The following is a 14,036-nucleotide window of genomic DNA, read 5'->3' as shown; positions in this document are numbered from 1 at the left end:
CACGGTGTGTTCCAACATTACTTTAAGCAGACAGAGAGGGTTGGAATCAAGAAAAGTTGGCAGTTCACCACTTACATTTGTAACATTTCAAGCTACTCATTGGACTTGAACTGCTTGAATTTCAATGAAAAACTGGAGAGTTCTCAAAGTTTTGACTGGTAGTGTACTGATAAGGACCTCAGTGAGCCCAGAACAGGGCTGCTGGTCCAGATCTCTGTTTTTAGGTTCTGTTGTTTAAAGGGTCTTTCCCTAATAGGAACTCAGTTTAATCTGGACTTATGGTAACCCACCTTCCTTCTGACTGCCTCCATAGTTAACCATCTGGGTAGCCCTTTAGCTGAGTTGCCCTTTCAGTCAGTTTTTTTTCAGTCACTTTCCTCCAAATGATCAGGGTAAGTTGCTGCATTCTGTGAACAGGTTAGGATGACACCGTCGGGAATAAGTTTAGAGACATCTCACACACAGTTACCCAACTTTTCATGACCATCAGATGTTACAGGTGGTTAATTAAAATTTCAGCCTCTTTGTAGTTGCTTGTGTTTACTTTTTCTAACAACAGCAGAGGTTTCTGTAGACACACACCTCACGCTGTTCACTTCATGTTTGACACAGATGAGACTGTTCCAGTACCAGAACCACGTCCCATCAGATATTACCAACAGAAGCTTCAGCCAAACTTCCAGCACACGTTTAAGGTTACAACAGAGGGGTGGGCAGCAGATAAGCAGCTTCTGGTTGATATCTACACAGAGCTGTACATCACAGCTGGCCGGGACGTGCACGTCAACACACAGCATGAGGTCCTACAGATTGACAAGGTGTGGAAGCCATCAGACACAGAGACACAGATCCAACCCAGAGACATTTTCCAGCATCCTTCCGGAAAAGACATATCCATCAGAACAGTGCTGACCAATGGGATTGCAGGGATTGGAAAAACATTCCTCGTGCGCAAGTTTGTGTTGGACTGGGCCGAAGAAAGAACAAATCAAGACGTGCATCTTATTTTCCCGTTCACTTTCCGTGCCCTGAATTCACTGCAAGGAAAAAAGTTTGGTTTGACAGAGCTCGTTCATTTCTGTATCCCAGAAACTAAAGGCATCACAGAGGAAGCTCTGAATTACATCTTTACAGCTCTGCAGTCATCAGGAAACAGCAGCTACAAGCAGAGCAGATTCAAACTGCTGTTTGTGTTTGATGGACTGGACGAGAATCGCCTTAATCTGGACTTTCAGGTCGACGACATTCCCTCTGTGGATGTAACAAAGTCCAATAAGGTAGAAGTCTTGCTGAGGGAACTGATCAGAGGAAAACTTTTGCACTCAGCTCGCCTCTGGATAACCACACGACCTGCAGCAGCCAATCAGATCCCTCCTGACTGTGTGGACATGGTGACGGAGGTCAGAGGGTTCACCGACCCACAGAAGGAGGAGTACTTCAGGAAGACATTCAGTGAGGAGGAGCAGGCCAGCAGCATCATCTCCCACATGAAGAAGTCACGAAGCCTCCACATCATGTGCCACATCCCAGTGTTCTGCTGGATCACTGCTACAGTTCTGCAGGAGCTGCTGAGAAGCAGAGAGGGAGGAGATCTGCCCAGAACCCTGACTGAGATGTACACAGAGTTTCTAAGATTTCAGATTGATCACACAAAACAAAAGTACGGTCCAAAGAAGTGCAAGCAGTACATAAAGTCATTAGCTAAACTGGCTTTTGAACAGCTGCAAAAGGGCAACCTGATCTTCTATGAGAAAGATCTGAGAGAAAGTGGCATCGATGTGAGTGAAGCCTCAGTGTACTCAGGAGTGTTCACAGAGATCTTCAAAGAAGAACGAAGACGGAAACAGGAAGACAAGATGTTCAGCTTCGTCCATCTGAGCGTTCATGAGTTTCTGGCTGCTCTTCATGTCCATCAGACCTTCATCAAATCTGGAATCAACCTGATGGAAGAAAAACAACACACTTCCTTCACGAAGCTGAAAGTATTTCTGAAGAAACCTGAACTAAAACATCTCTACCAGAGAGCTGTGGATGAGACCTTACAGAGTCCAAACGGACACCTGGACTTGTTCCTGCGCTTCCTCCTGGGTCTGTCACTGCCGACCAATCAGAATCTCCTACAAGGCCTGCTGACACAGACAGGAAGTAGCTCACAGACCAATCAAGAAACAGTGGAGTACATCAAGAAGAAGATCAGTGAGAATGTGTCTGCAGAGAGAAGCATCAATCTGTTCCACTGTCTGAATGAACTGAACGATGTTTCTCTAGTGGAGGAGGTCCAACAGTCCCTGAGATCAGGACGTCTGTCCACAGATAAACTGTCTCCTGCTCAGTGGTCAGCTCTGGGCTTCATCTTACTGTCATCAGAAGAACATCTTGACGTGTTTGACCTGAAGAAATACTCTGCTTCAGAGGAGGTTCTTCTGAGGCTGCTGCCAGTGGTCAAAGCCTCCAAGAAAGTTGTGTAAGTAGTTGGAGACTGAAGATCCTTTTTCATTTTGCTGCTGTTTCATCAGTATAATGTGCCTTTTGTCTCTTCAGACTGAGTGGCTGTAATCTGTCAGAGAGAAGCTGTGGAGCTCTGTCCTCAGTCCTCAGCTCCCAGTCCTCCAGTGTGACAGAGCTGGACCTGACTAACAACAACCTGAAGGATTCAGGAGTGAAGAGTCTTTCTGCTGGACTGGAGAGTCCACACTGTAAACTGGAAGCTCTAAGGTCAGGACTCATCAACCTGTTCAACATACCAGAGATGAGAAGTGAACGAAAAGCTCTCGCGCGATTTCTCGAGTTATCGCGTGATTTCGGAACAAAATTTGCTTTCTAGCGTCCTGAGATTTGGATACAGACCACAACAAAGAGCGATCGCCAGGTAATGTGGAGGTTTTTGTTCACTTCTCATCTCTAGTATGTTGTGGGACACTCGTTGAGACTATCTGAGCCGGTCAGTGTGGGGGAAAAAAGCACGTTGAGGCGGACTTTGACACGGTGGGGCCAAGTTGCCCCATACTTTTCGCTAGCTGAGCTGCTAAGCTGCCTGCCTGGCTAAATACTGTAGCTATGTTGAAAATTCATTTCTCCATCACTCGCATGTATGAAATGACATGAAAACAGACCCCAGGTTGAAAAAAAACGAAGTTCCCCTTTAAATTCACTGCTGTCTTTTCGACAGGACAGAAAATACTGAACTTAATGTTTTACTTCTTTTCTTGTCTTTGTCTCTTCAGACTTAATAACTGTAATCTGTCAGAGAGAAGCTGTGGAGCTCTGTCCTCAGTCCTCAGCTCCCAGTCCTCCAGTGTGACAGAGCTGGACCTGACCAACAACAACCTGCAGGATTCAGGAGTGGAGAGTCTTTCTGCTGGACTGGAGAGTCCACACTGTAAACTGGAAGCTCTCAGGTCAGGACTCATCAACCTGTTCAACTGATGACCATTTGAAATGTGTTTTTATTCATGATGAGCAGAACAGCTGAGATGGGAGGTTTTCTGTATTTGTATGACTCAGATCAGTTGTGTTACTGACCTTTAGTTCTAGTTTCTCTTCATGAGGCCTCTTCCACTACAGGAACTGAACAACCTGGAACCTGCATCACAGAACCAGAACCTGTAAGAACCTGTGAAGTCTTGGTTCCAGGTTCTCTTTTAGTTTCCACTGTTTTACTAAATAGAATGTTTCAGATAGACGTTGACGAAAAGGAAACACCAGAACAAACATCTCATGTTCACACCTGAACTTGTTTTATGGATCTTCTCCAGGTTGTTTTCTCCTGACTAGATCCTTTCTTGTGTTGTTTCTCCTCTCAGATGTTCGTCTCTTTGGATCAAAGCGTCTGCTAAATGAAACTGTAGAATGTTCAGTTTGTTCAATGACTGAACTCGGTGCAGTTCAGCTGGTGGACAGTTGGACTGTTGTTTACATTCTTATTTGAGGTTCAGGTCCATTTCCTTCTCACCATTGGAGCCCAAACATCCACTGAAGCAGTGTTGTCTTCTGTCTTCACTGAGATCAAAGCGATCCTCAGTTCAGATCCTCTTGATCTACTCTTATAGTCTCGAGAGATTTGGGGTGTTTGCTAACAGCAGAGATGAGAGGCTGCAGGTAGGAAGGTCTAGACGATAAAGAGAAATATACAGACTGGTAAAGGAAAGGAGGCAGTTAAAGAAGCAGTGGAGGAAGGCATCAGAAGAAGAAATGGAGGAAATTAATGTGTTGCAGGAGGAACTGAGAAGCAGGTTAGCAGTACTCAGAAGGGCAGAACACCTTAGAGAGAAGAAAAAGAAGAAAGAATGTGTAAGGTTAGTATTTTTTGGGAACTCTTATGTTTGTGAAGGACATGTTTAGTCAGGAAAAAGGAGAACAACTGAAGACAGCAAAGTCAGAGGTTGAAGAGTATTAGAGGTTGACATATTCAGATTCAGAGGAGAACAGGAAGGAACATAGGTCTTCCACCTGACATGCCACCATTGGGAGAAATGTGTCAGGAGATGGATGTTAGCCTACTGAGATGGAGAGAAGTTGTGGAGGTGGTCAGGCATGCAAAGGCTTTGTCATCCCCAGGGCCTAATGGAGTCCACTACAGGGTCTACAAGAGTTAACCTGGTATCTGTAAGATACTGTGGAGACATCTGAGAATAGTCTGGGAGAAACACAGTATTATTCAAGAGCATGGCTTAGGACAGGAGGTTTTTTCATCTCTAAGGAGAAGGATTCATCAGACCTCAGCCAGTTTTGGATGATTTCTGTCCTAAATGTTGAGGGAAAGATTTTCTTCAGTATTGTAGCTCAGAGGTTGGCTCGTTAATTCAATTCAGTTATATTTATATAGCGCCTCTTACAGTCAGATTGTCAGCTGTATATAGTTTATGTAGCTTTGAATAATAGTCTAGTAATTATTTGGTTTTTTGTTCAAGTTTTTTTGGTTTTGAATAATACAAGTAACATTCATACAATTATTTTCCATTAATTTCCTTTTCTTTTACCCCCCTCCCCATCCCACCCTACAACAACTACACAAAAGCCAGATAGCCCAGGACAGAAGTTCCACAGATGTGTATAAATCATAGGTGCTCACAATAAAAAAACAAACAGAATAAACAAAACATAGAAATACAGAAACGGAGATAAAATTGCACCACATTAGGAAATGTCATCTGCTTTCACATTTTCCAAATAAGTCAAAAAAGATTGCCAGACATCATAGAATTTTGGTATCGTTCCCGTTGTAGAGTAGCAAATCTTCTCTAATTGAATATAGTACGTGACCTCTTTGAGCCAGCCTCCATGTGTGGTGGCAATGCTTCTTTCCACTTTTGTAAGACCATTCTTCTAGCTAGGAGGGTGCAGAAAGCTATCATATTGGCCTTCGGCCCGCCTAGATTCACATTCTTCGCAGTCACTCCCAATACTGCAATAATCGGACACAGTTCTACTGTAGTATTACATATTTTTGACAGAGTGTTAAAAATGGATTCCCAGAAGGTGTTCCGTTTTGGACATGTCCAAAACATGTGTATTAGAGTGGCTGGTTCTTGTTGGCATCGATCACATGTGGGGTCAAGGTCAGCTTTTATCTTGCTCGGTTTTACTTTAGACCAATGAAGGCATGATGGATGAGAAGATTCTGTGAATTATCTGTTGCCAGAGCTCATCTGGAAGGTGTTCTTCTATGTCCCTCTCCCATTTGATCTTTAGTGATTCCAGTGCTGTTGCTTTCTGTGTATCTAATAACTCAAAGATGCACTTATAACATGTTTTGCCTCTGGTTTGTATTTAAGAATTGAGTCCAAAAGGGATGAAGGAAGATAAGAGGGGAAGGAGTCAGAGTTGTGAGCAATGAAGCTCCTAATCTGCAAATATCTATAAAAATGAGACATGGGTAGATTGAATTTATGTACCAGCTGCTCGAATGAACTAAAGACATTGTCACAATAAAGATCATACATCGAAGTAATTCCATGTTTTGACCATATACAAAAAGCCTTATCAGTTTATGATGGGGTAAACATGTGGTGTTTCTTGGGGGGTGCCATAAATGATAAGTCATAAAATGACGCCTAAACTGATGCCAGATTTTCAGCGAGTGTATGACCACAGGATTTGAAGTGAAGCTAGAAATGTGTTGTGACAGTGGAAGTCTAGCACACAGCAATGACCCCAGTGATACCTGTCTCACAGATTCTTTCTATAGCCACCCACAATATAGTGCTATCATTCTCTCTCCAAAACAACATTGCTCTAATATTAGCGGCCCAATAAAAAATTGGAAGTGCCATACTGCCCACTTTACGAGGTTGCTGAAGTAAACGCTGTTTAATTGGAGGGGGCTTTTTGTTCCAAATAAAGGAGGAAATCTGACTATTCAAATTTTACAAAAGGATTTAGTTAAAAATATTGTGAGGCATTGAAATAGGTTTAGGAATTTGGGGAAGATGTTTATTTTAATATTATTTATTCTTCCACCCAGCGAAAGTGGTAGCAAGTCAAAATTGGACTTCTGGGTATGGCGGCGATCTGGTCTGTGATGTAGTTTTGTGAGCTCCCAGAGCGGTTCGACATTTCCCTTGTTTTAGAGCAATATATGTTTTGATACCGGAATACCTCTATGGGGAAATATCGACTAAGAAACGCTAAGACCACAACGAGTCCAAATAGTGAGAAAAACGAAGATATGGCAACAGGAAATGTCGACGCAGATGTTGCTAATGTGCAAGCTACAATGGATGCTCTGCAAACTAGCATAGATGCTATCCGTGCTGACATAAAAGCAGGACATCTGGACATGAAAAAAGAACTGAGCGGATTCTGCGAGACAATCAAGCGAGACATGAAGGAAGAGATCGGAAACTTTAAAGAAGTTAACCTGAAACTGAGCGAGATCGGGGCAGAGCTTAAGAACACAGAGGCGAGGGCGGAGGAGGTGGAGAACCGAGTCGCCGAGGTGGCGGAGTGGAGTGTTCACGCGAAGGATGCACTTCTCCAAGTTTTGAAGGAGCAAGAGTGTATTGTGTCCAAGTTAACAGACTTGGAAACGCGCTCCTGCAGAAATAATCTCCGCATCTTCGGGATTTCCGAGGGAAAAGAAGGGAGCAACGCATGTGAGTTTCTGGAGAAATTTATTAACGCACAGTTGCAACTCCCGGACATTGACCTTAAAATACGCTGTCACCGGTCACTCGGACCAAAACCACCACCTCAAGCTGCCCCGAGATCCATGATTGCTCACTTCCTCATGTACAAAACTAAGGAACTGGTGCTGAGCACCCCATGGAAAAAGAAACAGATACATTTTAATGGGAAAAGAGTGTACTTCGATCACGATTACCCTGCAGAAATTATTAAAAAAGGAAGGAATATGCGCCATTGAGGAAAATGTTAAAAAAAAATGGGGACTCAGATTCCAAACACCCCCACCCTCTAAACTCCAAGTCTTTTATGAAGAGGGACCCATCACGTACAACAGTGCCGAGGAAGCGACGGAGGATATGCTGAAAAAGGGGCTACTAACAGATGATGAAGTAACCGATGAGAGTCTTACATCCGCCGACACATCTCCGACAGCCGTGGCAGCCCGCAAGAAGCTGAAAGAAAATGCCTGGCAGGTCAGTGGATCCTCAAGACATTGGAACTGGGCCACAGACATCGAACGAACCAGAGAGAAGCTCCAGAGGTTCCAGCGAGTTCTCCGAGAGAACACGACTTGAGGTGTACTCCTGAGTTATAATGAGAGGAATAAAAGACTATTAATGATGATAATTAAAACGAGTATCTTGCCACGATTGCTTTTTCTCTTTGTCTGTACCAACAGAAATACCTGGAAAACAACTAATGGAGTGGAAAAGAATGCTATCCACATTTATATGGAAAGGCCTTAAACCAAGGATCAGATGCAAAACATTACAATTGCCCAAAGAAAAAGGAGGACTATCTTTGCCAAATATTGAAAACTATTATAAATCTGCGCAGCTTAGATACCTGATTTATCTATGCAACCCACATTACAATGCCAAATGGAAAAATTTAGAATTAAGTCAACTGGATATACCCTGCAGAGCTTGCTTGGAGACAGAAACCTATATTTACTACATAAACAAAACTTAAGCAGCTGGACAAAAGCGCCCTTAAACATTTGGTTTGGTGAATGCCGTAAAAACAAACTGGAAAACCACATTAAACTGTTACGATGGATGGCACATGATAAAGATTTTAAACCTGCTCAGTTGGATGGGCGTTTCAAACAACGGCTTTCTAAAGGTATCACAGCGTGTTGTCTTATCTCTGGTAAAGGGAGATTAGACAGTTTTCAAAAATTTAAAGATAACTACAACTTAGAAAACCAAGACTTCTTCAGATACCTTCAAGTTAGAACCCACTTTAGCCGTGATATAAAGACAACAGAGGAAGGAAATTTTGATTTAGTGAATATTTTAATTGACGCATACAAATCTAAATTAAACCAGAAACTGACTACTCGAATCTACTCCTGTTTACAATCACTTAATGACTCCTCCACTCTTTACATTAATTCCAAATGGGAAAGAGAAGCACACACAACAATTTCAGAAGAGGAATGGTGAAACATTTGTAAAGTTCAAAGGAGCACGTCCAGTTCAGGTCACTGGAGCGAATTCTCGTGGAAGAATATAATTCAATTTTTTATCACTCCAAAAATTAAACAGCTTCAGAAAGGTCAGCCAAGCTATGGTAGGTCCTGGAGAGAATGTGGAAACGTTCAAGCGGATCACTTCCATGTTTTTTGGGATTGTCCGATTATACGATCTTATTGGAGGGATGTAGTAGAGGAATTTAAATTGATTATAGGCTTTGAGATAAAACTTGATTTCTGTACAGTCTACCTCGGTAATATCTCTCCTACAATCAGCGTTCCTGATAAATATCTGGTTAAAATAATGTTAGTAGCCAGTAAAAAAGCTATCACACGAAGATGGCTATTAAAGGACCCTCCGTCAAAAGAGGAGCGGATTGGAATTGTCAAAGAAATACATGACATGGAAAGATTGACTTTCTTCTTGAACCTGTGCATGGACAAATTTAATTCGTATTGGAGGAAATGGACAGCTAATATCGAGTGACTGCCCCTTCATCACAACAAGATCTGGTAACAGTTGCTGGACAGGACTAACCTCATGTACTGCTGGATATACTCTTTAGGTACTGATTAAGTGCCTAAGTAGGGAGACTTTTGTCTCACTTCAAGGTAGTGAAGAGATTGTGATCGGAGAGCTGATATACTTACCTATCTATATTCACCTGGCTCTGGACTTGGCCCTGCCTCTTATTGTGTACACATGTTGTTATTTTGATTTACCTCACCCCCCTCCATTTTCTCCCCATCTGTGCCTTTTTTGTTTTTTTTTGTTTTGTGTGTTTTTTATATATATTGTAAAATAACTGACTCTATAAAAATAAAGTATATAAAAAAAGAAAGTGGTAGCAAGTCCCATTTCTCAAAATCCTGTTTTATTTTAGAAAGTAGCGATAGATATAGATAGTGTGCTTTATAGAGTTCCTTGTGCTTACGTGTAATCCAGATTCCTAAGTATTTAAATTTCTGGGGCTGATTTTAAAGGGAGTCAGAAATGAAAGTTGGCCTGTAAATTCTCCACTTGGCATCAGTTCACTTTTTTGAAAATTCACTCTATAACCCGATATTTTCCCAAATTCTTTCAGTAACATTAGTAGTTTTGGAAGGCTGTTGGAGGGGTTTGATATGAAAAGCAACATGTCATCGGCATAAAGCAATACTTTGTGTTCCAGACAATGGCGATTTTAGGGGGTGGCCTGGGGTGGCCGGGGCCACCACTGAAATCTCATTGGCCACCCCTGCGGCCACCTCAGATCTGATAGGTAGTTGGTCACATGGGCGTAACGGACACGGGGTACGCATGGGACATGTCCCCCGTACTTTCCACATCTGTCCCCTCTGTCCCCCGCACTTTTTTCAGCCGTTACAACAGCTAAACCCGTTATTAGCATCCAGTAACGTGTTTTCCCGAGCCGTCTTTGAATGCACCATGAGCGCATGCTAACGCAGGTGTTCCACAGGAGACGTGCTGCTGTGCTGAGCAGTGCTGAACGTGCGTCTGGAGTAATGTTTAGCAAACCAGCCAGAGCTAGCAAGAAGCAAAAAACTTTACAGTTTTTTCCAAACAAACCGTGTAAGTTGTGTGACCTTGTTGGATGCAAACAATGTTAGACTTGTTAGCTAAATGATGACAAGGTAAAACGTGGCAATATATCAATATGTTAAGCTAGTTAACAATAATTCACATGTTGTTGCCTCTGTTACATTACCGCTAATTAGTTTATTTTTGGAATAAACCCAGTCCTCTTTCATTTCTGGGCAGAAGATGTGCTCACAATTGCTCTCCATGTATTTAAGTCTTTTGGTCCCAAAAGAGGAGAGTCAGGGAGGAGAAAAAAGAATAGGCTATCTATGGGATAAATTTACAACTATTTTTACTGCTTCTCTTTCAAATTCTATCTCAGAATTTTGATTTTCAGATTTTTTTAATGATTATTTCCATATCAAAGAGCAGAGTCAGGCAGGAGATGGACCAGAGCCAGCAGTAATGTGACCATGCAGGGTCTGCAGAGGTGAAAAAAATATATAAGTGGCTGAGAAAAAAATATGTATCTATGGGTTAAAGTGATTTTGAGGTTAAATTCTACTGCAATTTTTACTCTTCCTAATGCTATTTCAGAATTTTTCTTACCACATTTTTTAATGTTTATTGCCATAACAGAAAGAGCAGAGTCAGGGAGGAGATGGATCAGAGGCCAGCAGCAGGGACAAGGATGTAGGGTCTTTACAGGTAAGGAGAGATTATAACTTCCTGAGAATAAGATATCTATTGCAGGGAGAAACCAGGCAGTACTGATCATTTCATGTTCAGTGTTTGGCACCTTTGGCTACTCGTCCAGTAGATGTTCAAGGGACATTGTTGTCAACTCAACTCGAGTTTGGCCACTAAAACTTTAGATTTTATAGTTTAAAGTTTTATACTTTATAGTTTAAAGAACTAGCCTAGTTGGTCCCCTGGTATTGTACTGTGGCTGTTAGGGATTATGTGGTTCTTTAGCCACTAAGGACGGTGCAATTAAATGTAAGAGAATGATAAGTCGCTCTGAAAAATTTGTCCCCCTCACTTCTGAGATGGTGTTACACCCATGGTTGGTCAAGTTCGTCAACACGAGAAACGAGAAATTCTGTCAATCAATGATAGAAACGTCACACGTGTAGCTACTATGCAAGGTGCTCGGATATTTTTGTACAATGCTGGTTTTGCCAGTCAGCACTTAGATGCCGGACTTCTGTTCAGCCTATGGATGCTCTAATGAGCGCTGTAAGGAGACAAGAGCTCGTGGGATTACTTTTCACATGTAAGATGTATGTAAGGAGTAATATATTGTTAGCAGGTTGTCATAGCTAGAGTGAAATAAACGCCAAGAAGACGGACAGAACCCCTCAGCTCCGTGTCTGGCTTCTACCCATGATCTAACAGCTCTCTACATCATCCTGTGTATTACACAGCTGCTTACCGGTGAAATAACTAATCTGAGACAATTTTTTGTTTAAAATTCGATGTTATGAATCTAGCGTTCCTAGCAACTTACTGCAGTAACTGGTACAAGATGGCGCTTCAGTTAGTAAAGCAACAATACAAGTGACACAGGTGATGAGCTGATGACTGATAATGTTATTCTACAGGATGAGTTGAGAGCAGTTGAATTTTGCTAATCTAATCTAATTTGTGAAGAGATGAGGACTATAATCCAAGGAAATGGCTCTTAGAAAATTTGTACCCTATCCTGAACATATTTTACTGATTTAGAGTAGTTAAAATAACCAGATATAATTGAGGACTGTAATAATGGGAAATGGAATTTAAAAATAAACCAGAATAGACACCTTTATTCAACACTTATGAGACAGGAACTCATGGGAGAAAGAGGGGATGTCACATGCAGCAAAGTACTGGGGTTTGAACTGTGGTCGGCTGCGTACATGGCATTAAACTCCGCTATGTCATAACCACCCCACACTAGCTTTGTGTCCCATCAAGGCCACCCCGGTAAAAAAGTCCTAGATACGCCACTGGTTCCAGACTCCCACAATAAATTCCTCTGATTTCAGTACACTCCCTCAAGGCGATGGCCAATGGTTCAGTTGCTAATGTAAAAAGGAAGGGTGACAATGTGTAGCCCTGTCGTGTGCTACACTGGAGCTAAAAAAACAGCGATAAATTGTTGTTAGTACGCACAGCTGCCAAAGGAGTAAAGTACTTTAATCCACGATATAAATTTAGGTCCGAATCCAAAGTTTTGGAGGGTGCAGAAGAGGAAGTCCCATTTCACACAATCAAACGCCTTTTCTGCATCGAGTGAGATTATTATGTCCTGAGAATCATTCAAAGATCAGTTGTAAATTACATTCAGCAGACGTCTAATGCTAAAAAAGGAATGTCTATTTTTGATAAATCCCGTTTGGTCAGATGAGATGATGGAAGGTAGGACGTTCTCCAGACGGCCAGCTAACACTTTTGCAAGGATCTTTGTATCTGCATTTAGCACAGAAATTGGGCGATATGAGCTACAGTCATGGTGACTGTGTTTACATGACTCCAAAATATACACAAAAATAGAATTTATTGACAATATATTCTTTTTGTTAAAATGACAATATTTCACTATAAAAACCTTAGTGGCGGTGCCACGATACAGCTCAATAGTGAGTGCCAAAATAGATACAGTCCTTTAGGACCTCCAAGGTGCAGCCACTGAACATCTATACACTGAATTCAGGGCTTGCCAGACCGGAATGACTGACTGAAGAGGAAGGGAGAGGGTCCGGATGCAACACACTACACGTGCAAAAAACAAAACCACTAATGGACACCCAAGTGCTCTACTGTACAGTAAGTGAGGGGGACCACCACCTCGGAGGGAATCAGCCAGCCACTCATCATACAGCCCAATGCTCCTGTCCACAGAAAAAGAAATACGGTTAGCCATAGGAACAGAGATTTCTAAAACTACCTTGACACCACACTATACTGACCCTGGAGGTCACCACCTGTTGAATATTTAGTTACAATGGTTAAAAATGTGGTTGATTAACAGTTAAGGTTAATAAATAAGTCATTTGAATAAATAAATAGAATAAATATGTGGACAGACAAACAGATAAAGATTTAAAATTCATAAAATGTTAAAAGGCAATTTAACAGCTTCAGTTAAATATTACTATAAAATGTGTTTCTCAATGCATGCCTCAGATGTAATTGCACCGCTAGAGGGCACTATTGCGCCACGTTTATGGCAGAAGAAGAAGTACACTGCTAGCTAGCGGTCAGTCACATGTTAGCCTGTTGAATGTGTTATACAATGAGATGCAGCAGTCTGTTCAGTAAAAGAAATGAAATAGAAATCGAGCGTTTGGCCATTGTTTTCGCTTCAGACATAGATGCAGCTAAATCCACAACAATTTTTGGTGCCGAAACCCGGGACAGGACGTGTGAGCCTGGAGAAGAAAGAAGTTTGTTGGGATCTCGCCGATAGCTGCGACAACGACACAGACAAAGGGACGCCATGTCGGAGCGACTACAAAGACTGAAACAGAAACGGACGGTGCTACGGGCGTCTGTTACAAGGCTGCTGCAAAATATTCAAGATGAAATAAGTAAGGACAATGTGGATAGTGGACGTTTACTTGAATTACTCGCCATGTTATCGCAAAGGGAGAAAGGCCTGCAAGAAATTCAACCAGGCATTGAAGAGGAAATCCCTTTAGACGAGCTAGATGCGGATGTGGTGCGGACAATAGAGTATCAAGATAACGTTGAATTATGGAGGACACGGGCACAGAGGATGATTGAAAGAAATGTTATCCAACAACAACAGGGTGCAACAGAAACACGTTCACAGCGACTGAGTGATGCAAGTACACGGTCAATGACAAGCAGACCCTCAGTAAAGCTACCCAAGCTCTCAATAAATAAGTACAATGGCGAAGTGTG

General features: G+C 42.0%; 1 protein-coding gene across 2 annotated transcripts in view; it reads left to right on the top strand.

Annotated features, from left to right (window-relative positions):
• Window positions 1-600: 600 nt before the first annotated feature.
• Window positions 601-14,036, top strand: part of LOC127531809 (NACHT, LRR and PYD domains-containing protein 3-like) — a 30,585-nt gene continuing 17,149 nt past the window's right edge. Inside the window, exons 1-3 of one of the 2 annotated variants that reach the window (XM_051941959.1) lie at window positions 601-2,464; window positions 2,542-2,715; window positions 3,225-3,398. In XM_051941959.1, the coding sequence (XP_051797919.1) occupies window positions 1,389-2,464; window positions 2,542-2,715; window positions 3,225-3,398 (1,424 nt within the window). In that variant the 5' untranslated portion in view covers window positions 601-1,388. The remainder of the gene's footprint in view (window positions 2,465-2,541; window positions 2,716-3,224; window positions 3,399-14,036) is intronic. The other variant, XM_051941960.1, reaches the window with a different exon arrangement.

Source organism: Acanthochromis polyacanthus, chromosome 22 (genome assembly GCF_021347895.1).
Source record: "Acanthochromis polyacanthus isolate Apoly-LR-REF ecotype Palm Island chromosome 22, KAUST_Apoly_ChrSc, whole genome shotgun sequence".
NCBI lineage: Eukaryota > Metazoa > Chordata > Actinopteri > Pomacentridae > Acanthochromis > Acanthochromis polyacanthus.
The sequence above is the reverse complement of the archived record's forward strand: the minus strand, read 5'-3'. Positions and strand labels throughout refer to the sequence as shown.